Here is a 26568-nt window from a genome sequence, read left to right as displayed (position 1 = left end):
TTCCCTTGTAAAGTACATTTCATCCTGTGTGCTAATTGGGTTTTTTCATTAAGTTCATTCTTGCCACATGAAAGGTTTGTGTGTAATTGTGTTTTAGGTTCCTTTTTAGGATTTTTTTTTAAATGATTTGCTACTGAAAGTTCATTGGCTTGTTTCTTTGTCTTATGGGGAGCAGATGATTGACCAAAAAATGCAAAATATGGGCACTTTTTGGCTTCTATACCACAACTAAAGACTGTTCCAAGAAAAATCTTTTAAGATGGTTATTTGAATCTGTGCACACTGCCCACCTGGTGGTTATAGAGTGAACTGTTACTTCACAGAATAGTTTAAACAACAGCCATGTTTGGGGCAGGCTGATCTTGCAAAGAGAGCAGTGCATATAACAGGAATGTACTGTGTGTGAGATAAGGAGAAAATTCAGCTCACTGACTAGATGTTTTAATGTGCCAACTCTAGGGAAATAACATATTGACTATACTGTTGCGCGCAAGAAAATTGGAGAACCCTTTGCAGACAGAGGGCTTGCAAAGGATTCTTTCTGTTTCTCTTAAACCAAAATCTGTGGCAAGATGTTTGAAATCAGCAGGACGCTTAATGCTGCTTTGTTAAATAATGAGGTAATATTTTGTCACTTTTCTGGGCAGCATCTGTTTTTTTCCCACCTTTTTTAATATGTTTATGAAGGATTCCGTTTATTCATATGAAAGTAAGAGATTAAAAAATCATTCTTCACTTATTTTGTTTCCTTTTGATGCTTTTGGACATTTGGGTTGTCTTTATTTGCGGTTTCAGTCGGCTGCTGTTGCCTAGGACATTATGCCACGTAAGGCTTCTAAACTGCACAGAGTAGGTAGTTATTAACGCTGAATTGGCTTCTGGTATAGTCCATCTGGGCTCTGTATGAGAGAGCTTGCTGGCGGCTACTGATGCAAAGATACCCGCAACCTTTGGGATGTATGCATGGTGTAGGGGGGCTCAGTGATATGAGATCACTTCTTTTAAAGGAAACTGTCATTAATGAGTCAAGAAACTGCTCATTTATGGTAAGGAGAGAGGGGTGGGGGGGACAGGACAAACAGCCCTGTGATTTCATTTTGATATTGGATTAGGTGTTTAAAGTTTCTTTTTGTGGGGACGGAGGCTCGCATAAAAATAAGGCTGTTCTCAGAGGTTTACTGGCTGATTCTGAGAGACTATATTGAGAATTTGATGCTTTACAAATGTGTCACAACTCTGATGTAGTGGTCTGCCACTTACCCTGAAAGATGAATGGTACTATTGGAAACACGATAATAAGGTTGACTTTTTCAACAATAGGATTCTGCCTTTGTCTTTAGAGAGAGGCCTCTGAGGACATTTGTGCGTTTGTTTCAGTATTCCTGTGAAAGATTTGGTGTGTGGGTTTGTGGGTTTTTTTTGTTTTTTTTTAAAGTGATCAGTGTACAAAGTACATGAAATTTTAGTTTTGCAAAACAGCTAATTGTTTAGGACTGCAATGTGAGATTGTTTCAGAAAAATGGCTGAATCTTTTGATATGCATAACATTAATTTATAGCTAACAAAGTGTGCTGAGGTTGAAAAGGCTGAAAAAAAGATTTCTCCATCCCTTGTTCAATTTTGTTAACCCCTGAAGAGACCTTAAGTAAAAATCTGCATTACAAATGAAACTAATATTCAGTGTGTTTTGGGACCAGAACATATGATGATGTACGAGTTATGCAGTGTTTTGATGCTAGTGAATTCACTCTAGTATTTCAGTTTGAGTTGCATAGATTGATTTAGGAAACCTATCCTACAACCCGGTGTAATCTTTGCTAGTTTTTGCTAAGCTTCAAATGTTTTTAAAACTATTGTGTGATAAGAGAAATCCTCTGCAGCCATTTAAACTATCCATAATAGATGTTAATTGAATTCGGTGTTCACTCCATGGGTAGGAAGGGTTCATTTATTTTAAATGTTTTTTCTAATGTGTGTTTTCTGCTTCTATGATCCATTTGTATCTACATTATTTAAAAGATAAATATATTTCCTACATTGTACTATTTGTTTAGTCTGTGACTTGGGTTTTTTGTGCATGTGGATGCTTTAAAGAAATTTTAAAACGTACAGAGTACCCTTTACGAGATTAACAGTTTTGAGTTAATATTTGTACTTTAAAGAAACTTTTCCCAAAATGTTAATTATATATTGGGGTGGGGTAGGTTTGTGGTGTTTCATAAAACCATTTCTTATTTTATGCAGTGAAGAGCTAAATGAGCATATATCATGGGCCATGCCAGCGTTCACCGCAGCTTTTACCTTTCTATCTGTTCCAAAATAGAAATATTAATAATTATTTTGACATTTTTAAAAAATTTTCTTCTTACTGTACACATCAAAGATAAAACTAAACGATTTAAATGTCAATATTACATAGAATTAAAATTGGTAGTTTTAGATTAGATAAACGTTATTCTCAGGTTAGATGTGAAAACAGGATGCTATGTGTTGTTATCTTGGCTACCATGTGTAAAATCAACATACCCCTAAAATATTTCTTTTTTGAAGAAGATGGGGATATAAATCTTTCCTAATTAAGAGAATTTTCAATAAAGTTGCCGTAGTGGAAAGTTTGTGAAATATTGCTGTTTATAATTGGTGATTTGGTGCTTTGTCTGTGGAAGCAAGTAAAAGATAAGTGAGTGTGTTTATTACAAAGTTAAAGCATGTTGCTTATTACAGTTGAAAAATAATTTCATTTAAATGCCCAGGTTTATTTATCACTTCCTTGTAAAGCAAGCGAGCAATGAAATGAGATACCTGGATAATTATAAAATACTCTTTCTGTTCTGGTAAAATGTGCTGGTAAGTAGATACTATATTTTAGACATATAATCAAGTGCAAGTAATATCAAACCTGCCTTTAAAACTATGTATAAATTTGAAAGTTTCTTACTGCAAAAGGGAAAAAAAAGTTTGTTTATTAAAATCAATAGTACCTGAGAATAAATGCGGTTAAAATGCACATTAAAGTGCTTTTGTCATATCTTTAAGCCTAGAGGCAGATCATTAAATATGCATTTCTCCGGAAAGCAACTGTCGAGAAAGATAAGGTGGTTAAAATACTCCAGACCTCAAAGCCACGCATGCAAGAGGTAAGAGGTTGCAGTCATTGAAGCATGGCTGAGGTATGGCACCTCCATGATGGAGGTATATAAACTGTAGATATGGCCTGTAACTGTTACTGTACTTCTGGGGCAGGGAGAGATAAAATGCATGTATATGTGTTGTTTTTTCAACTGGGCCTTAATTACTAGACACAAGCAGCAGTTCAGAAATCTGGTCTCTGTTGTTGTAGAGGTCACCAAATCATTAACATTGTCAATCTGGGAGTAGCTAATTTCAATAGCACCTGATGTTGCAACGCCTCCTTTAGTTTCCCTAGCCAATCAGATCCTGGCTTCAGCTGACAGATGGTCCCATAAATGGATGTAAAAAGGAGAAGCTGCAAGCCAATTTCAGTAAGGCTCTGTTCAGTTGTTCTTATCTACATCCTAGAATCGGGGGCTTCAACACAGTGCACTTTTTATGATTATTCTTCTTTTGCTGCACAAAACGTCTGCACTGTGCTTTGTGGATTTTTTTTTTTTTTTTACAAAAAAAAATATTAAATCCCTGAAACCATAGCAAATCTTAGAAGAGTTGAAGCTTTTCAAGACCCAATATTTGCCATTAAGAATGGTTATGGTAGGTATTAGTAGTTTTAAAATCTGTTTATAGTAATTATATATAAATAGATAGATAGATATATAACATAGATTTCCCCAAATCTGCATCTTTATCAGTTTGTTTTCACGAGTTTAGTTGCTGTGACTGGTTTCTTTCTACATTATGTATCTCCGTCTCTCTCTCCCCTTTTCTCTCTCTCTCCTATTTAATGTCTGCATATCCTTTAATAAAGGATGTACTTTGTCATTTTTAAGGTCATTGTGATTTCTCTCAGAATAAAGAAAGAGCTGATTTCTAACGTGAGGCTGTGTGTGGCGAACTGAAATGCTGAAAAAGAGGGGGTTGTTCTGGGTGGGGAGGTAATTAATTTCCACATTCACATGTTGGAAATACAAATGCAGAGCAGAATCCTTGGAAAAAAGCCTCAAGACTGGTAATTTTGTTTTGGTGGACTGCGCAGCAGGTATGGTAATTTTTGAGAGTGATTTATATGAGCTTCAGTAAATGCTGCATATTGTATTTCAAAGAGTTTCCTGTCATGACCTCATAAAAAGAGGAGGAGGCTTGTATGTGTTGCAGCGCCTAGTATATGTCGATTTTGTTGCATCGTTGGGTAGCAGTACTGTAAGAAGGAATGTCAGCTTTTACATAACGTTCTTTTTGCTTTTGACACTGTGAGGGGCTGCAAGGGTCCATCTTTGTGATCACAGATGGAGTGGAATGGCTTGAAAATGGTAAGTGCATGCTGAGAGCCTGTTTATAGGTTTCATACAGCTTATATGTGCCTCATGAATTTCTTTTGTTCAGGATAGCAGATTGTGAGTCATAAATAAAATTACAAGTCGTTGTTTATTTTTTAGGATCCATCTATCTATTTTTAATGTATCGAAGTGTGATGGCCCTGCACGCTGATTCCATTGAACATGACATTTTCAGTCAAGCAAGGATGGTCTCGACTGACAGTCACGGTGTCATTGTGCTGTATGACCATCAGATCAGGCAGCAGCTCATGCCTTTTCCTCGTCATTTGTGTTACATGAGTATTAAATTAAATCCAGATCTAATAACTGCATGTAAAAATGAGGTGTTTTGTTTGTTTACGAGCTAATAGTATCGTGAAACAGAATGGTGTTTTGAAGGGTTTTTTTTTTTCTTTTTTTAAATATTGAAGGAAGTCAAAGCAATCCATTTATGTAAAAATAGCATTTCTATTTTTAGAGTATTCTTTTGGCAGAGGAATCAGAAATAGGCGACTCATTCCTCCTTTATGTTTTCCTTACAGATTGTGCAAAATGGCATGATCAAATACAACTCTTACAGACTTTGAATTTTACAGAGCACTGCTATTCAGTGAGGGGAAAATCTTCAAAATTCAAATCACTCTTGCTAGTTTTGTTTCAATTAAACATTCTGCAGACTTTCACTTTGGATATTTATTATAACTGGGATACAAAGCTACGGTCTTTTCACATTCTTATAGGATTGTCTTTTGTCTAGCTGCTTGTTTTGATGGGTGTAAAACAAATAAGATTAGACTGAGCAGCCGAACTGAAAGCGATAGCTGGGAGGAAAAGCCAATGAAAGGTTGCCGGGGAAACGAGCATAGGGGAAGCTGAGTGGGGGAGCAGGTGGCAATCATGTGGGAATACTGCAAACAGTGTTTAAAAAAAAAAAAAAAAAAAGGCAGGGGCTACCTCGATTATCTTTGCTGTTCTTTGTGGCAGTCACAACTTTAATTATTCTTTTTAAATAGACGTTAATTACATTTCTGGCTCCGGCTTACAGTGATTTCTAGAAATCTATTTTTAAGCATCTGTTCTTTCTTCTTTGCAAAAGAAGGTTGTCTTTTTTTTCCCCTCTTCCTGCTGTGAAATTGTATGTGCAAAAAATAGTGAGGAATCCTGTGAGGCAGTATTTTAAAAAAATGTAAACTATATTGAATGAAGTTGACAGAGGTATAATAGTGAACTCCCACAGCTGATAGCTTCTGCAAATCATTTCTTAGAATTTTCCAGCAAATGTCCCTATGAGAACAGTAGGTAGAATGAATTTACCTTAAGCAGTGATTTTGTGTTAAGTGATATTGGTATTTTTATGTTGTCAGATGGTTCTATGGCAGAATAATCAGTTCAAGGGAGTTCATCATATCCTGCAGTTTGTGCGCTGAGCAGAAATTTCCTGAAATAATGAAGGTGTACTCTTCTTCACTAGCCTCACCTCTGCCCGCTATAACAATATCCACTTTCAATTTCAAGCTGTGTTGGCTTTAGGTTTTAAAGAAAAGCTTTATATTTTGCTAGTTATGATCTCTCATGATATAGGGCACACAGTAATGTGGAATAGCAGAAGTGCATCTTTAAACAAGGTTGTGGGTGCCGGAAGTGTTTAAAAAGCATAGTAGACTTGTAGGTGATAGAAGGTAGCGTAAAAGGTATAAAAAAAATGTGGTTGCCCGGAAAGCGTTCATCTGTCACACATCAGGAGGCACAAGAGATGCGTGCCATGGGCAAAGAACACACCCTTCTGTCTTTAAAAATTTCAGATTTTTAGTTTATTCCTTTTTTCTATGTGTGATTACTTAGAACATTTGATTCAAATGAGAATATTCATATTAGGAAGTTTAAAAAGAATATATGAGAAATTAAATCACCCTTTTAATTTGCTCTCTTAAGTAATGCTTCTGCTGCAGTCTGTTCTATAGAGAGGTAATTGAATGACCCTCTGAAAACTGCACAGCTTTTCGTTGTAGGGGAAGAAAAATCATAAGTGTGTGTGTGTTTGTGTCTGTGAGTGCATGCATATAAATATAGTATATACAAGAATATATGTAGGAGAGAGATTAAAATTTTAATTCTGTACCCAAAACATTGATGATACATTCTAAAGCTGCTGAATTTGGTTATTAGAATAAATTAGAATGAGGGTCGGCAGCAGTTAATACAGTTACGTTTTTGTTCAATTTGGTATTTTTATGTACGTTTCCTGGCACGTGTTTCTGCCACTGTTCTTTCTCTTTTCTTTGTCTTAAGATTATATTGATGAACACAGCCCGCATGTGGATAGTGTCAGTCTTCTCTTCTTTCACATGAAAGATCACATAGTAGACCCTAAAGTAGGAAAATAGCTATTAAATTAGTGAAATTTCATGTAAGATTGCCAGATATATAATAGTAAGACTAAAACCATAGAACATAAAACCTTTTATATTTAAACAAAAATTGGAGAATATGTAGCTGTCTTTTCAACATGGTCATTTATGTGAAATTGTAGTCTCGCTAAAAAAAGGGGTTTTGCATTCAGATGTTGATGGAAGAGAAACACCAGCTACCAGCTTACAATTCTTTCGATTACTATGCACCTTACTAATCAGGTTTCCATGTTAGAAACAGATATGCTCCTCCACAGTTGACTGGCTTGATAACCTCCTTTGCTTTCCTTATCTTTATTAATTTTACCTTTCTGAGCTTTCTCAGATGAAGAAAACCCCAGTTGTTATTGACAAAGGAAGGTTAAAAATGAACTGCAAAGTGTTTGTTTGAAAATGCCATTTGAATGGGTGTGAAATAGTCTTGACCTTCTAGACTTGGTCCTGTTAAATATTTGATTCCTGTTGGAGAAAATCTAGTTGTTGCAGAAATCTTGCATATTTTTAGTCTTTACTTAGGAATTTTTTAAAGGACTGTCCTCTAGGCTACATTACATTCTCAAGTCTTCCCTAGTTAGAATGCTGCTGGAAATGTTCATGAAATGAAGGTTATTTTCTGCACATAATAGTCCTACTTCTTGAACATTAGCTTGTGGTGGACAGTGGTTCTAGATTGTGTATGAAATAAGTTATTAGTACTTCCCATATTCTGATAGGGGAGTTTGTCGTGTTCCTTGGTAATTTGCACTTTCAGAAAATTTCAGCAAACACCCCAGGTAAGACATGGACAGTGATAGAGAATATTATATATAGGTATGTGGAGGTGCACAGATCTTGACAAATCCGCTTGTCTGTTTCAGCAATCTGTGGCCACCAGACAACAAATTTACATGCCTGGACGTATTAAAATGTACATTTGTTTGTCTGTGGGACAGCTGACTGGATACACTCCGATGCACTGGCAAATACTGCAATGCAGTATTTTTTTCAATGTCATTGGGGTTTTTGGGGAGAAGGGGCGCAAGCAATCTTACTGTAAGCAGGTCAACATTAAATAGCCTGGCACCTTTGATGATGATAGGCCATACTTCACGAAATTTGCTAATCCATGTAAGAAAGGAAAGTCACCCCTCTCCTATTACTCACTCTCTTTCCAAGATAGATGGAAAGAGAGATGAGTGTGCATGTATTTATACATGCGTGTTTGCATGTGTGTATTGTCACACCTCATTTTTACAACATAGTGTAAAAAAATACCAGGTTTTTTTTGAAAACGGGAAGGGCATTCTCTAAATGTCGTAAATTTTTGTTCATATGGTGCAAAGGGCCATAGTTAACATAAACCTCTGACTTCTACACTACCTGAAAGGCTTAACTGAGGTGCATATTTTATCTTGCAAAAATATTAACTCAGAATCGGAACATTGTTTCAGCAAGTACAGTATGTCTAGTCCTAGTAAAATTAGTATTTTTACTGTGTATGTGTACCCAGCCCTTTGTATCTGAATGTTTTTAACCATTGAAATGATGCAAAGGGAAAGTGGTGGGGGAAAGGGGTATTCAAATACTTTTTGCTTTCTTTTGTTCCCTTATTTCAAATGATCCATCTTCACTTTCTAAAATCCTGGAGTATTTTAGGTGCACAGGGCTTTTATAGGTCATTAGCTTTACAACTAGAAAAAGGAGGGGAAAAAAGGGGGGAGGAAGAGTCTCAGTGTGTCACAGACAGTAATTGTCTAAAATTAGCCATCTAGAAAAGGAAGGAAAGGCTTGAAGGAAAGAGAATGAGGCACAAACATGTGAAACTGCACACTGCTAGTCTGAGAAATAATGAGTGATGAATTTGAACTAGTGCAGTGCGGTGATGCCCATTAATTTCTCAGAACCTTGACTTTGCAGGTTTGTTACTTACTTTGTTGTTCACACCTTTAATTATAATCAGTTTGGGATGATAGCGTAGAGCATCAGAGATGAGACCTTGTGTTTGTTGTTTACGTAATTAAGTATTCAGACAGTCTTCACAATAGCTTTGGAACATCAGTGTTAGAAATCAAGTAGTTTCAATTTGATTATAATAAGAATACGCTTTTTAATTTTCATATCCACTTGATACTGTCTTACTGTAACATTTACAATATTTGCATATGTTCATTAAGAATTAGCTGTGTGGTGCTGCTGTTAGGTTTATTTTTATTTTTCTGTAATGACAATCTGTGTTTGCCCCAGCCATTTTAGAGCTTTTATGCATATCTTTTCTTTGGGGCCCCATAAAGCAAGGAAGAAGCGGAGAGGCATTCTTACCCATTGTTCTGCCCTTGATTGTGTCTTGCACGAAGACTTTCTCCTCAGTGAAGAAGGTAATCTATAAGAGCCAGGAAATGCAGAGAAACAGTAAGGAATTCTTAATTAAATTGGATGAAAAGACAGTGAGAATGTTGAAGAAATAAGGTCAGCTAAATGGGGGGGGGTGCTTTCTGGAAACTGTGCAGCTACACAGTAAAATGCAAGGCAGGCTTTGACAATATTTGGAGTGGTGATGTATCAAATGCTGTAGTACTCTTTTGTTGCTAAGGCGCACACAGTTGTGTCAGACATTCTGCTGTGATTGGGAAAAAAATGTCGGTCTGAGAAGTACCTTTTTAAAATTTTATTTTAAGTGGTTTATATTGCTAGTAAAAATTTCATAGGATGTCACTGGCACTTTTCACTGTCTGGGGACATGCACTGGTACTGGTCCTGTATCATGAAAGACTTGGTAGCAGTGTAGTGGCATTTCAGCACCCATAAATCTTGATAATGAAGGAAGTGCTGTGTCATATGTTTGCTTTGAAACAGCTGTAAATGAATGTTGAAGTTCTATGCAAGAAAGTTCTATGCAAAAAGCTTTCCTGTTCACCTAAGTGATTCTGAACGTGGGCAGTGATGCTTCTGGAGGCGTTCCAATAGCAAAAGTCCTATAATTCCAGTCATTTCACAGCATCGTGGGTGAATCTGTAGAATGGTGGAAGGAGACTCAAACACCTTCCATTAGTGTTAGGTCTCTGAGAAACAGCTGATGAGAATGTTGACCTCTCTCACCCATTGTGTAGAGACCTAGAAATTTTCTAGCAGAGCAGGTAATTGAATCATACTGTTTAACAGCCATGGGCTTTGCATGTTGGCCCATAGTATGTTTATACTCATTTAGAACAGTCTGTTTTTCTAAGCAGCCAATCAAAGACCCTAAGTGTTTCTTTCTAGGATGCATATGAAAAACAACAGACTGATCTGAACTTTTTAAGATGTCTTTTTCTGAAGACTTAGCAGTAAGAAATAGAGCCATACTGGTAAATTACAGCAGCAAGTGATATTTAAAAGCTTCTGAAGCTGGATGGTGGATGAAGGAAGTTTGTTCTTTTTTTCCTAATGATTCTTTCTTTCTTACAGCACTTTTAAACGGCGAAAGGCTACAATTCCCACAGTTCGTAATTTAACTATAACTGACTCATCCTGTAATATCATGTTGTAATGCACCCAACCAGAATATAAAGTTCTGGGAATTGTAGTCTTTAATATTAATTATCTGTGTCGCCACATTATCATACAGACGGTACAAATCCCAGAAGTCCACTTTTTTCCGGTAATGCCAAAACAAAAGTGAAATTTGTGACTGTCAGAATTATTGTCTTTATAGTAATCTTTCTAAACAGCTGATCTCCCTTGTATTTATTTTTCATGTGTGAAAAGTGACTCCTTCTCTTCTATTTAGTGTATATATATATATATACACATTAGGTTCATGTAAGAGTCACTAAACTTTAGCCATACTTTATGGGCATTTTTGTTCAGTGGACAGTTTGATTTTAAACCTTCATATCTAATTTATGTTTATAAGGCTAGAAATCAACCTGATTACAGTCGTTCTGATTTAAAACAAAAAAATGCACAGTCAAAATACTAATGAATTGCATTACTTAGTTGTATACTAACCAGCGGCCTACTCCTGTTTCTGTTATGTTAATGTCAAAATTCCCATTGACATCTGCGATTCAGGATCAGGTCCTAAAACGTTCACCATGGTCACAGTTTAAGAAGTCCATGTTTACCAAGTTCTTACATTGTGCTGAAGTGCTAACACAGTATTATGCACTCAGAATAGGAAATAATTTCAAGTTTTCAAATACCCGAATTAATTGTTCATAAGTGGGAAATTTTTTATTACTGTCTTTGTATTCATCTTTTGCTATTGATAAGTTAACTTTCTACTGCTAATCAGTAACTTCCTTGCTCTTCTTTGTCCAACATAGACTGCAAGCACTTTTGGGCACCTGTCTTTTAAAGCATTGTGCACGCTCATGGCACTGTAGAAATAATAATGTGTATATACACAAATACTTCATAAATAAATGCAGTTTTAATACTGAGATCTTTGTTCCAAATGAAGATCCTGGCAGTACGTGTGTAGGGAAGATACATTTTAGCAGAATTCATGAATGCTAGAAACTCTTCCTAATGTGCATGTGCCAGCTATGCTGTGGCAATATTGCTGTTAATTTCCTTATTGTAAGAACAGCTGTTCCAGGAAATGATCTCTTTGCTTGATATGGAAAATCCTGAAAAATTCAATACAGAGTTACTGTAGTGGTTGCAGCAGTTCTTAATATGACCAGTGATGGAAACTAATTCTTTAATCTTCAGAGTAACTTATTCTTCTTTAGAATAACTGGGGCAGGACAAACTTAATATTTTCTGCAGTTTCTTATACTCAGTGAGAGATTTCCTGAGTGCACTTCAGAATTTGACATTGTGTTTGATAATTTATAGAGCATAGTTTATATTTAACTGTAAATACACTAATCCAAGAAAAAAAGTATTTTTAGAATCTTTTATTGTCAGTACTTATGACCTAACTACTGAAGGAAATATTCATATATATTTTAAGACATTTACTTAAAAAAGAAAAGGGGGGGGAAGTGGGGTTAATTGCCATCAACCCATCTTTGCTGTATTCAAATTTATAATAGTTTGTTCGTTTGTGATTATCAACATTTAGAACATCATTTGGAGCATTAATGCACAACCATTTTAGTCATGCAGGAACCAAAATTTTTCTGTAATGGTTTTGCACCAGCTTAGATGCTGGCATGATGCTGTTTACCCTCAACAGGCAGAGATAGAAAATATTTTTAAGTGATGCTATGCCACCTACATTGCCCTGACTTGTTTTCCTTTTCCCACAAGGGTGAAACACCCTGATTGCCCAGGCTTTGTAAACAACTTCAAATAGTCCAGCTGGCTGAGACCGAAGGGTCATTTGAGTCTTACTGGACTGTTACTGACATCGTTAACCAAAGGAAAGGAACCTGGCTTTGTGGTTTTGAGCTTTCTATGACAAAGAGTTACAAAAATGTCACTGTTAAAAAATATTTTCCATCTCCACCTGCTGGAGATAAAAGGTATCATGATCTTCAGTAGGTTGCTTCCTGATGTGATATCCTAGGCTGTTACGATACCAGGCAGAAACTGCACCTAATTGCAGCAACATATTAATTTATTTATGGGCATTTTTATGGGGCACAAAGGTTTCTTTTGGTTGGGAGCGGATAGGCAGACGGGCAGAATATAGGATGTATTTGATTAGATTCCCCGTTGCTTCTAGATGATCCGGTGGCAGCAGTGAAAGTCTGCTCTTTTCCATATGCACCTGGCTGCACCCTTTCTCTTGGATATGGACTTTGCCACCTTGATTCATGCTTTAGTCACCTCTAGGTTGGACTTCTGACAAGTGCTTCATAGACTCATAGACTCATAGGTCAGAAGGGACCAATCTGATCATCTAGTCTGACCTCCTGCACAAGGCAGGCCACAGAACCCCACCCATCCAATTTTATAACAACCCCTATCCCAGGACCGAGTTATTGAAATCCTCAAAATTGGTTTGAAGACCTCAAGCTGCAGAGAAACCACCAGCAAGCGACCCGTGCCCCACGCTGCAGGGGAAGGCAAAAAACCTCCAGGGCCCCTGCCAATCCGCCCTGGAGGAAAATTCCTTCCCGACCCCAAATATGGTGATCAGCTAACCCTGAGCATGTGGGCAAGAGTCACCAGCCAGCATCCAAGAAGGAATTCTCTGCAGTAACTCAGTTCCCATTCCATCCAACATCTCCCCGCAGACCATTGAGCAGACCTATCTGGTGGTAATCCAAGATCAATTGCCCAAATTAACGATCCTATCATAACATCCCCTCCATATACTTATCAAGCTTTGTCTTAAAGCCAGGAAAGTCTTTTGCCCCCACTACTTCCCTCGGAAAGCTGTTCCAGAACTTCACTCCCCTAATGGTTAGAAACCTTCGTCTAATTTCAAGTCTAAACTTCCTAATATCCAGTTTATACCCATTCGTCCTCGTGCCTACATTAGTACTAAACTTAAATAATTCCTCTCCCTCCCTAACGTTAACCCCCCTGATATATTTATATAGAGCATGCTTCACGTGCAGCTACACCATAAATCCATTTGGAAGCTACAGTTAGCTCAGGGACAGCAGCATGTTGCAAAACAGTATCCCATCATGAACAGGAGGCTGGTGTCCTATGAACTGCACTGGTTGCCTGTTGACTTCCACATAAGATCTTGCATGTTGCCTTTGACTTGTGAATTGCTAAATGACTTGGGACCCCAGTATCTCTAAGGCTATGCCTCTTTCTCACAGTTGAGATCAACAGAAGTGCTGGGGGAGGCCCTTTAGTGTAGAAGAGAAGCCTCCCCCTGCAGGGTTTTGTTTTTGTTGTTTTTCCCCTGAGGCTTGCTCAACTTTGAAATTTTACTGTTCCCCATAGTTTGAAATAGTTTAACTTTTTTGACTTCACGGTGTACTGCAAAGCCCACCTTTTTGAGGAGATATTTAGAGAGAGCAGAGGTGATGGGGGTGGGATTTTCTTTGGAAATTTGAGAGAGGGGAGGTTTTGATATGGCTTCTGTCATGTTTCGCTGTCTGGTGGCTGTATGTAGAATCATAGATTTTTAAGGCTAGAAGGAATCATTATGATTATTTAGCCTGAGCTGTAGGGGCTAGGGAGGTATGTGCCACTGTGTTGTCTCTTAATGATAGTATAATATATCTTTAAATGATGCCAAGGTTGCTTACAGCCTACTGTAGGATTTCTTTCGTGTGTATGATTTTTAAACATTAATAAATAAAATATTTTTCTCCTTGAAGTGCTTTACATTCCAGTGGCTTTAAATTCTTCTCATTTAGTGTATACTATAAATATTTCTTCTATAGTATAGATTGTGAGAATGAACCTAGACATAGGGGATATATGTAATGGTAGGGTATCTCTAGGTATTTTTTGCCACCAGATAGTCCTCAGATACTCAGCTTTTGATTATCAGTATGTGACCCTTTGCTTTGCAATAGCTTCAATATTTATTTACAATATTCAAAATTTAAAAATTTGGGCCCCCAGAAGCAGGAATCCTTCTCCATAAAAATACCATCAGTTTCACAAGCAACGTCAGCATGACACGAGATCCTTGCCTTATGGATGCATTATCAATGGAAGTTAAAAGCAAATATATTCCTACTACAGAGCTAATTCATTAGGTTTACATTCCTTAATGTTGAACAAATAAGAGTACTGCCAATTCAGGACAAGCTAACTTTCCTGATGGAAGAGATGTGACTTGCATTGCATCAGATCATGTCCTGTTTTGCCCCAGTCTCCACCTCTTAGACCTGAAAGCAGCAGTAGTTGTTGCAAGAGGGAAAAAAGTTCACACATCTACTAAAGTTCTTTAGATGTAGTTACTGCTATGTTTTCATTAAGGCTCTGTTGAAAGTAAAGTTTAGACTATGTTGGACAGAAGTGGTGCAGGGCATGTGTGGATACACCATCAATTTCTGCATAATGTAGGCCTTCATGTAAATGAAACACATAAGGGTAACATTTTCAAAAATGCCTATGTGACTTGGAAGCCCATGTCCCACTGAAGTAGAATTAGGTTCCTAAATCACAAAAGAGATATTGAAAATTTACCTTTTGTTTGTACACCTGGGTATTAATTCCAGCAGCAGGGGTTCTTAGTAAGATGATGCTCATGGACCTAGCAGGTTCCTGGGACCTGTTTCCACAGTTCAGAGGTTAGAGCATTCGTTTAGTAAACCAAAGATTGTGCGTTCAAATCTCGCTGGTGCTTAGGTAGCAGTTTCTAGCTGGCCTTTTTAATACTTAGTCTGCCATGAGTGCAGGGGACTGAACTAGATGACCTCTCGAGGTTCCTTCGAGTCCTACGATTCTCTTCTGAGTCCTGTGTTCTTTGTTGGCCTCTGGCTAGTATGTATCTCTCCAAACTTTTAAAACCCAAACTATATAGCTGTATAATATGGGGTTCTCGGTCTAAACTTGTGGGTAGGGAAAGAGTTTAGAGTAGACGATTCTTAAAAGGAAAAAAGTGATAAAAAAACTTGGGACCACAATTGTGCTCTGTCAGTCTTTGCCAGCCGGGGACCTGGCCCATTATATTTGTGCAACATGCACGCACACACAAAACAAATATGAAAAGTTGGTAACTTAATTAAAAACTAACAGGAAACTGAACTAATCAGTATAGATTAAGAATCAAATGCATAACAGCTTAGTATCAAAAAAACTAAAAGAAAACCAAAAAGAATGAAATGTCCTGCTGCTTTCCCTGTGCTTTTGTATATATTTAGGTTGTAAGCACTGCAGGGTAGAGACCTGTCTTGTGTCTCTGTCTCTAGCACAGGGGTGGGCAAACTTTCTGGCCCAAGGGCTACATCTGGGTATGAAAATTGTATGGTGGGCCATGAATGCTCATGAAATTGGGGGATGGGGTGCGGGAGGGGTGAAGGCTCCATCTAGGGGTGAGGGCTCTGGGGTACAGGAGGGTGCTTCAGACTAGGACCAAGGGATTTGGAGGGTGGGACTGGGATCAGAGGTGGGACAGGGGCTTGGGGTGTGGGAAGCGGTCAGGGGTGCAGGCTCTGGGGGCGCATCCCTCAAGGAGCTCCCGGGAGCAGCGGCATGTCCCCCTTCCAGCTCCTACACAGTGGCACGAGCAGGCGGTTCTGCATGCTGCCCCATCTGCAGGCGCCGTCTCTGCACCTCCCCTTGGCTGCAGTTGCCAGGCAATAGGAGCTGCGAGGGTGGCGCTTGGGGCATGAGCAGCATTCAGAGCCCTTGGCTACCCCCCCACATAGGACCGGGAGTGAGGACATGCTGCTGCTTCCGAGAGCTACGTAGCACCACAGCATGCACAGAGTGGGGCAAGCCCCCGACCCTGCTCCTCGGCTGGAGCAGGGCAAGCCCCAGACCCTGCTCCCTGGCAGAAGCTCGAGGGCCAGATTAAAACATCTGAAGGGCTGGATGCGGTCCCTGGGCCATAGAATGCCCATCCCTGCTCTAGCACAATCTTGTATTTATTTACTTGTCTAGCTAGGTAAGCTGTTATGTCTGCCTAAGTTCATGTCTAGTGCAGCCATTATTGTGGTATGTTTTGTACCTGAGGTTACCACCTTGCTAGCAAGCACAGAGTGGAAATACACTTCTGGTTAATGTAGCCTTTTAAGAGTTCATGGATAGATCAAAAGGAGTCATATAGTCAATAGGAGACCTCTTTTCCCTTTGTAACATTCACTTTCTAACACAGGTATAATCTTTTGGGGAAGAGGGGGGGAATCCCAGGATACAGTGTGGCTTGGAGCACCTGATCAAGGAAAAATTGGCTTGCTGGTTATGAGACTATTTGTTTCTGGGTTTTTCCCAGAGCTCTCTTGTCCTTCAGATGCAACTTGAAAGAACAAGTAGTATATTAAACACAAAAAAAATGGAGGGAAATGAGGTGCGATATGGTATGATCAAAAAGCTGATAAAACTCTTAGGTAAAGCTTAACCTGATTTCAGCATGCAGGCTTAGCAAAATGAAAGAAAGATAATCGAAGAAGAATGAGGTTTGCTTTAGGGGCAGTGGAACCCGACCTTGGATTCCTTTGTTCTAATTGATGATAAAATGTAGGGAACTTTTAGTGTGGGTAGCCCCATGACCTTCTGGGAGAACTAAGTGGTTAGATTCTAGGGCAGAGTAACCATTGTTATAAGTGTCCTGACACAAAACCAGGTCAGCTTTGTTATGTCTGTGGCATTTTGTTATGATAAGAGTAGGGGATTTTAACCTGAGTTATTGTGTCACTGTTATCACAGTCTGGATAGCTCCTTTTTTGCCATGCTGTGTATTTAGCTGTGGCATCTCTTCTAAACCTCAATTCCAATAAAATCAGGGCTGTATTCTCCATCTTTGACCTTAGTGGCATAAAAGATGGAAGGCAAATTTCAGTGAAACCAGTCCAAATAGAAAAGGTAATTCAAACTCTGCTTTCCACCAATGAAGTAGATTGCCTTGGTGAAAAGAGTGACTAACTTTGGTTCAGATGCAGGTAGGTCACCCATTATGACTTCTCAGCCATTCTTTCCTGCATAATGTTCAAAACCCCAGAAATGTTCAGAAAGTTGTTGTTTCATGCTCGAATCCAAACTGGGCATTTGCAGAGTACTAAAAATAGAACCACATAGAATTGGGACTTTAGAAGAATGGAGACACTCTTTGTGGCCTCATCAAGAAAAGATGTTGTTGCAAATGGGTATTAATATCCTGCATAATAGAGGCACGTAAGGAGAAGAAAAGAGATTCTGCTAGGTTTAAATGGCACACGACAGCAGAAGTCACATCCTGCTTTGGAAGAAAACAAAGGCTTTATTGTCAGACATAGGCAAAGCTGTAAGTTAACAGTAGGTTTCTGCATGTCTTCAGAAATCGCCGCAGACATGACAGGGCACGTGTAGCACATGGTTGGAAAGCTAGACTAGTGGTTTTACCCCATCTCTGGCAGTTGGGCTGATGATAGCACTTGGGGTTCTGACTTGTGTGGAATTGTATAGCATGTGCAGAGTCTTGTACAGAGTTTCTCAAACAGGGGTCGCCGCTTGTGTAGGGAAAGCTCCTGGTGGGCCGGGCCGGTGTGTTTACCTGCCTCGTCTGCAGGTCTGGCCGATCGCAGCTCCCACTGGCCGCGGATCGCTGGTCCAGGCCAATGGGAGCTGCTGGAAGTGGCGGCCAGTAAGTCCCTCAACCCACGCTACTTCCAGCAGCTCCCATTGGCCCGGAGCTGCAATCGGCCAGACCTGCAGACAGGGCAGGTAAACACACCGGCCCGACCCACCAGGGGCTTTCCCTACACAAGCGGCGACCCCTGTTTGAGTAACCCTGGTCTTGTACTTCTTGGCCATCCCCAAAATCTCTATGGAGAGAGGTAGAAGCCATATGGAATGTGTGATGTACCTATTTATTCTCCTCTACATAGTTGCAGGACATGTATCCTATCCTTTGAGAATGGCTTCTTTGACTAGTTTATCTGTTGTGTAATATGTTGACTAATGACAGGGTAGTTTTGATAATCTTAGACTCTCCATCCTATTCAAACAGGCAGAGTATCTGTAGAGGACAGCATCCTTTGGGAACCACACAAAATGAAATGTATAGTAGGAACAAATGTTGAAGATAAAGAGCCAGATTTGGCCCATTTTTTTTCTTTTTTTTTTTGCCCGTTGGTTCCATTGTTTGAAAAGAGCTTGGAGGAAGATGCTCTTGTGATTAAGACACTGGTTGGACTGGAACTAGGGAGTTCTGGATTCAAATCCTATCTCTGACACAGACTCTCTCAATGACCTTGGACAGGTCATTTAATAATTCCTTTCTGCTTTGGTTTCCCCTTCTGCAAAATGCGGGGGTAAAGATAATATACTTTTTATTTCACTCCTACACTACTACTTGTATGTTTAGGGCAGGATAGTCTGTCTGTGTTTGTACAGTGTTGGGTATGAGAAGACTCTGATCTCAGATCCTCAGGTACTACTGTAATTTAAATAGTGTTACTAATAAATTTTATTTTCTTTGCACTGGTAGGTGCATCACAGATGATAGGAATGTAAAAATAAACAGAAAACCCTTCTGCACCTCTGTGTATCATTTTAATGTTACAGACATTTTTGTCCTAAACAAGTTTAGCCATTTAGAAAGAAGAAAACAATTTTATTAAAACAAAGCTTTTTCTTTTAAAATTAATGAATTTGACATTTTGTCAGCATGATTTTTGTGCGCAGTAAAATTATGGCATGCAGTAATTGTGAACTTGCAAAAAGTATTTGAACACTGTTTTAAAACTACTGCACTGTACTCTGAAAACAAAATTTTATAATGAAACTAAGGTTTTGTCATGTGAAATAAAATGGCGGTAACAATAACTTCCAATTTAATGCACTTTATTTTCCAGGCTAATCCTTTCTGCTACATGGGTGTGTAAATATTACCTACATCTTTTACAGGAAGAGGGGGTAAGATAAAGCATGTAAAAATTGTTGAGGGGGGGTATGTCAAAATACAGAGGATTAGATCATTAGATCATTATTCATTTCTGGGGTACTGGATGTCCCTTGAGGCAGAATTGCTCTATAGCTTAGTTTTCCTCTTTTATTTCATGTTCATGTTGTATTGATAAGGTAAATAATAACAAGTCTAGCTGTGTAGTACATAAGCTTTAGTAAAAAGGTAATTGACGGTGAAATTTGACAGTTGTGTTACGGAGAAGAAAATGTGTGTGTTCAAGATCCACAAAGATGTTTTCCTTGCTTCTCTTAAGATTAGCTGTGAGGGAAGTGTGCATGTACATCCAAGGGGTAGCATTTGGCTTTTAATTCCGATTTTTGCCAGTCTGTGCTTTAGAAAAAACAAATAGTTTTAATTACTATTTATTATCGTGGTTGTGCCAAAAGGATTTTGTGCCATGTGCTGTATAAAGACATAGGCAGACACAGTACTGGCCTGGAAGAGTTTACAATCTAAGGCCTCATTCCTGCAAACATTTAATGTAACTGCTTGCTTTTACTACCATGAATAGTCCCATTGAAATCTATGGAGCTACTTATGGCAGTGTAGTTAAGCATGTGTGTAAGTGCCTTTGGCCCCGATTCTGCACATACTTACTATGTATGCTTAACTTTTCACTTGTGAGTAGTCCGTTTGGCTTCAGTGGGAATACTCATGTGTAGAGTTAAGCACATATGTGTTTGTTGGTTTGGGGCATAAGACTCCAGTCCTAAAAGCAGCTAAACCCAGTTGGGTCCCTGCACTTGGGGAAAGCTTCTTGAAGGATCATGGTTCATACAATGCAAAAATCCTTGCTGTCGACACTGTTGGTATACTGGGAATTATTTTTAAAAAACTGTTTTTCACTAAGGACTTGTGTACATGGCACCGCAGTCTGGACTATGGTGTTGTGAATTGCAGAGCGCTGTAAAGTGTTGCACTTTAATTGCCCCATATGGACCCGCTGGAGTGAGCAAGAAGGTGCTTAGCTCACATTGATGTAATCCCATGTCAAGCAGTTTTCCTTGTAAATGTCTACTAACATTTTATTTAAATATGGCTATGGGACCTTCACCATAGCATCATTTGTTTTCACATGTAAAGCAAACAACTTGCAATGCTAATTAAAGTGCTCTCTTATTTTATCTAAGAGTTTTGCATTATTTATCTAAATTCTCTTTTATGGATGAGTGTTCTGAGTTTGTTCATTAATGAACGCTTAGAAATAATATAAAATTAGACCTCATGAATTCTTCATGAGGTATAATTTACCATGATCATTTTTCCTGGCATTTAGGTGCTGTGAACAATTTATAATATTTTTGACTTCTGAGTGCTAGAAATAATCTGTCCATATGAACTGGATACTTTCCATAGTTCTTAGAATTTTTCTCTGATTTTGCTTTCTTAGGAAAAGTCTGTTTTGTGGAATCTTTGCAAAACACTGCCCTTTGGTTTTTATAAACAAATATTTAGTTTTGGCAACTCTAATTATTGTACGTTTCCTGTGTATAGCAGATTCCCAGGGTATTACCTATAGAAAGTGTGTACACACGTAATTCAGATAAGAGTGAGTTTTTAAGGAAATGATTTGTTATTGTAAAGAGTTTTCAGTGTATGCAACACTCTTCTCAGTTCAACACATGGACTGTTTTTGAGACTACAGAGAACAAATTTTGTAAATGTAAAATGTATATTTACATTTATTGAGCCATTGGCTATTGTTTATGCATGCAATAGGAAGATAAGGCTCTCTTAATCTGTTTGTGGGTAGTTTTCTAAATGATTCATTAACTGTTCTTTGTAATGGTAGATAGATGTAACGTATTTACTGTACTAATAACTAAAGATTAATGTCAGTTACCAGTAGCTTGTTTGAGCATTATAATAGTTTTATTTACATTAGACATGCAGGTATTCTTTGCATTATTGGTGAAACTAATATTTTAGCAGGAAGATTAAATCCACTGTATTCATTAGAAATATTGATATGAAGATTCATAAGAAGTATTTCTTAAATATTATTTAGAATGTAGGAGCTGCTGTGGTGGATTTTTGTTGTTGTTGACGTTCTTTGGGGTTTTTATACCGCACTTTGTGATTAGCTGTGCTTTGCAAAACACTGGCAGAGCTTATGCAGTCTTCCCAAGCAACAAACTATTTCTTTGTGCAACCTGTCAAATTAAAATACCCTGTAGTTTGCTGATATATCACCATACTGAGAAAAGTAGTACACCAAGAAATAATTTTAGAAACTGGAGGTCTGATAAAACACATCCTGAATTGAGGACAAGACTTGCCTTTATTTGAAATAGATTGATAGACATAAAATAATAATCAAACTTGAAATCCTGTTTTGCTCACATGGAAGATTAGTATAAATCAAATTAACTTTGCCTTATTCTTACATAGATAATATTCAAATTAATGTTGGTTTCTAAATTATAAATGTATACAGTACCTATAATATAACTCTTTTTTTCTAGGATGTTATTCACATATAGAATTAATATAATTCTATATCTCTAGTATTGTTTCTATACCAGAAGACTACAACATAAAGTTGAATAATTTAGAGACAAAGGATATAGGGTCATTTCACAGTTGGAAAAACAAAACAAAACAAAAAAAAACCCAACCAGGATTCATCTATTTTGAAGGGCGCTTCATCTTGGACTATAACCAATAGCTTTTTTAAAAGGCATCTTTGTAGTGACAGTTTTTTTTTTAAGGAACATATTTGTTAATCAATGTATGGAGAATAATATTGTTAGAGATGGCCCAGACTGCCAATTCCTTAAAGAAAATAACTTCATAATACCTGTATTTGTGTGAATGTAGATATGGGGAATTGCTCTTGCAGTGTAACTAAAACTTTAAGACCAACAATATCTGCCTAAATTGCATTAAATAAGTTATTGTACAATAACAACAGAAATGTTGAAATAGACATCAGTGGCTTAAGTTTTAAACATAACTATGTAAAACATGGTTTCAGGGAAAGTGTATGTAGGGAGAGGGGATTTTGAGATAAGAGAGACTCTGTTGTATTTTTGCATTGATTTTGTCAATATTTGAATAGACCTTTAGACCTGAGAAGATGAAGGTATGGTTTTTCTCTCTGCAAGACATTTGTGGAAATGAGCTACATCTCCATAGTGATTCTGCTCTAGTAAGAGATGACTTCAGTAAAAATAATAATAATCCAATGCAAGGACCTTTGTAGTAATTCAAACACTGTGGAAAAGCAAAAGGTGTGTCCAGGAAATAACAGGAGACCCTTCTCTAGAGTGTTGATGTGGTGAATAATAAGTTAACTTCTTTTTTTCAGTGAGTGTAAATAAGTGGGTTGATGAAGAGCATTTTTTAAAATAAATAATTTAAGTAACACACAATAGGTTCCAACAACATTTTGATATTGAAGAGATAGTAAGCTCTACTATAGCTAGCTTGTAACACACAGAACTAACCTACAGAACGTCTGAGTTTAGAAGTGTTCAGTGGGGGTATGTCTGAAAAGAAGTATTAGGACTGTTATTTTTGTTGTCATAAATATTTTAAATTTTTTAAAATGGTTTGTCAGAGAATATAGCCTAAGTAAACATTATCCATTCATGCTGATAAGAACTCGCAGTGCTTTCTCTGATATGTAACTGCTTTTATACATAAATCCTCAAAAATCTCTTCCACATGAAGGAAAGTCTTATATTATTTAATGAAAAATCAGTGCCTCAGATGTTTGTTATGAACGTTTCTGGTAATATATTTTGAGTTCCCATCAGGTTTTTTTTCTTCTTGTTCTCTCATGTAGAGAATAAGAAGGCAAAGTTACTTTTAGAAACTCTCACAGTATTTCAGCAGAAAGCAAATCTTGTGCCCGATTTTCCTTTACGTTGGTGAAAATGAGGAGACATTTCTTTGACGGTTAATGAAGTTGAACCAGAGTAAGTGAGAAGAAAATCTGGCCCTAAGATGCTAGAGTAATGAATGCTGAGATGCTGGCAGTGAGGAAAACATCTTAAAGGGAAAATGTATTTGTTCAAACTCAGACTTTATAATTTCCATTATGTTGTAATTTTAAAAATCTTAAGAGTGAGCTATATATTTTGCTTGGTGTTGAATATAAAATTTTAAAGAATATAACACTTTGTACAACATTTTTAACCACTAGAATAGCTAACATTGAATTTTATCATCCTGTATGGATTTTAAAATCAAGATGAAAAAAGATCAAGGGGTACATATTTAACAAGAGTAACTAGCATGCCTCCTGCTTGTGTTACTAATAATAGAATGTCAGCCTTTACTTCTCAATGCACTGCTCTGAGAGCATGATCCTGTTCTCATTCAAATCAATGGTCGTATTCCCATTAACTTCAGTAGTGTAGGATCAAGCCTTAAAACAATTTATCTGACATTTCAGCCTATTTTTTAAATTAAATCTATTGCAGTGGTTTATATATCCATAAAGTGCTTTAGTTAACCATACCTACTCAGAATTTCCAGTCTCTAAATTTATCTTATTAATTTTCAGTTATTCATTGGGTAAAATATTGGGTTTTGAATTTTGTGGTTGATATAAACATTTGTAACAGCACAGATCTATTATAACCCGTGTTAGAAGGCACGGTGTAGAAATTAACCAGTGAAAATGGAGAAATGATAGATGTTAACTAAAACGAGTATGTAAAATAAACCTATTTTATCAGAAGAGGATGACTACGTCACTAATATTTGTGGATGTTTAAAACTGAGTTAAAATGTTAACATTGGACCTGGTCCTGCAGAGCTCCGTCATCTCCTGTGGGCTTGGAGTTAAGTTTGCTCAGCATCTCAGTAGAAAGTATGAACCAAGATTGTGTTTTTTTAAATCAGTTTGTTGCAGTTATGTTCATACAACATAGATGAAAGAATTATGCTCAATTGAGCTGTAACTCCCAGAATACATTTGTTCAGCAAAGCGAGAGATAACCACCTCTACAGTAGACTACCAGCAAACCTTACTGGGACTGGAATAAGTATTGGATTTAAGCTTAGAGAGGTACAGAAATGGAATGGAGTACAACATATTCTCTTTAAATCCTTTAATAGCATGTATAGGTGAATATGCCTCTGAAATAGATATCATCTAGATTGAAGTAGGGAACATACTTGATGGTTGGTAAGTGTCCAGAACAGTGGATGGGGAAATGTTCAGTGTGGCTATCTGAAGATTTAGGCAGTTTCTGGTCATGTGATTTGGCAGTAGTGGTTCTGACTGGAATCTGTTGATGTTTTTAAGAAGTTGCCATTGTTATGAAGCCATCACCTACCTACATGCTCTGATTTTACTTTCCAAATACACTGCTACCCCGCTATAATGCAACCCAGTATAACACAGGTTTGCATATAGTGTGGTAGCAGCAGGGCTCAGGCGGCTCTTTAGAGGGTCCAGGGCTCCGGCTGCTGCAGGAAGCCCTGGGTCCTTTAAGTCATCGCTGGAGCCCTGCCACTGCTACCCTGGGGCTGCGGCAGCGGGGCTGGGCTGGCGATTTAAAGGGCCCGGGCTCCCCACAGCGCCAGAGCCCAGAGCTCTTTAAATCACCGCCGGAGCCCTGCCGCTGCTACCCTGGGGCTGCGGCAGTGAGCCTGCCAGCGATTTAAAGGGCCTGGGGCTGCTGCGGGGAGCCCCGGGACCTTTAAATCACTGCTGGAGCCCTGGCACTGCTACCCCGGAGCTGCGGCAGCAGATCTCGCTGGTGATTTAAAGGACCTGGGGCTCCCCGCGGTTGGAGCCCCGGGCTCTTTAAATCACCGTTGCAGACCTGCCACTGCTACCTCGATATAATGGCATTTTACTTATAACGCGGTAGGGATATTTGGCTCCCTACGACCGTGTTATATCGGGGTAGCGGTGTAGTTCTATTTCATATATTTGCCGTGCCTTTTTGTTAGCCATAGTGAAAGGTCTTCATTCGTTGAAAACTGTTAAACAAAGTTTGCTGTTACTTGCTGTGCCAAATACTTCAAAAATAGCCATTCAAATCTGTTTATGTCCAGTTATAATCAAAGGGGATATTTCATAGGTGAGGTATCAGAAGCAATACTGAAACACATAAATTCACAATCATTTTGGTTTGGTTATTTCTAGTGCTTCCTTTAATTTAAATCAAGTAGAAAACATTAATTCACCTGGTACCAGTCTAGTTTAGAATACTTTTTTTTTCCCTCTCCAAAGTTTTGTTGGGAATTATTAAATCTATCTTGTCACAATATGTACTTTCCTGACTTTAAAGAAAGAAACCAAAATTAAGTCTTAGGTAATTATTGTAATTATAGGATCAGATCGACACAGGGTTCAAACTGTATGGTATCTCAGTACTCTTAAGTCTCTCTTGGATTTTTCCTTTATCTTTAAATTTCCTTGCCCTGTGTTAGTGGGAGTCTTTCCTGCTTGATAGTACTTTAGATCACTGAATATCTGATGCTGTCTTTCAGAAACAGAGACCTTGCCTACACTGGATATTTTCCATGATTACAGCCATCTGCTTAGCTGCAGCAGTGCAACCCCTTGAGTACACAGAGAAAGACACAGTTTGCACTGGTAGACTTTACCCCTATTAAGGTAGTATCCACCAGTGTAAATCCTGGCTTTCCTCATCAATACCCGGGATTGCACTGGTAAAATTATACTGAAGTTAATGGAGCTTCCAGATGAAAAGCTCTTGTATTATTAGATGTTGATCTGCAAATGCGTACGTACACTTCAGTTGTGTGTTTAGTCCCACTGGCAGCTCAGATGCATCAGTGTTTGCAAGACTATACTCTTACTTTGTAACTAAAAAAAGACCATTCGAATCTGTTTTTGTGGCCTTAAATTTCAAGATGGAGAGGTGTTTTGATTGTTATCTGTATTCCTACCCTGTGAGCCATTTGAAAGTAATAGCTGTGGTAGAATCCAAAAGGCCCTTTGTGATTACAGCAAACACTAGAATACTCACATCCATGAAGTTTGCAGGTTCAGGGCCTGATGCTGTAAAGAGGAGTTAGTCCACTAGTGAAAAATATTACCGGAGAATGCAAGTAATCATTGGAGCCAATAAAAGGTGTGTTTTGTGTGATCGGGGGTTATTACTCGAAGGTGATCCAAACAACCACCATTTGCAATGCTCCCACTTAATTTGGTGTCATTGCACTTTGTGATATAGTTATTAAATAGGCAATATATTTTACCTTTTCAGTATAGAGCTCTATATTTACCTCTTCTGCTTTAATGGAACTGTGATTTTAATCATGATTATTACCTTAAATT

General features: G+C 38.0%; 1 protein-coding gene across 7 annotated transcripts in view; it reads left to right on the top strand.

Annotated features, from left to right (window-relative positions):
- Nucleotides 1–26568, top strand: part of ELAVL4 (ELAV like RNA binding protein 4) — a 106570-nt gene that overhangs the window by 26858 nt on the left and 53144 nt on the right. The window contains exon 1 of one of the 7 annotated variants that reach the window (XM_030573449.1): nt 425–620. The exons of 1 other annotated variant lie outside the window; for it this stretch is intronic. In XM_030573449.1, the coding sequence (XP_030429309.1) occupies nt 573–620 (48 nt within the window). In that variant the 5' untranslated portion in view covers nt 425–572. Of the gene's footprint in view, nt 1–424; nt 621–929; nt 1047–3113; nt 3138–3514; nt 3730–4280; nt 4446–26568 lie in introns of those variants that run through there. 5 more of the 7 variants (XM_030573448.1, XM_030573452.1, XM_030573455.1 and 2 more) reach the window with 5 other exon arrangements.

Source organism: Gopherus evgoodei, chromosome 8, assembly GCF_007399415.2.
Source record: "Gopherus evgoodei ecotype Sinaloan lineage chromosome 8, rGopEvg1_v1.p, whole genome shotgun sequence".
Lineage (NCBI taxonomy): Eukaryota > Metazoa > Chordata > Testudines > Testudinidae > Gopherus > Gopherus evgoodei.
The sequence above is the reverse complement of the archived record's forward strand: the minus strand, read 5'-3'. Positions and strand labels throughout refer to the sequence as shown.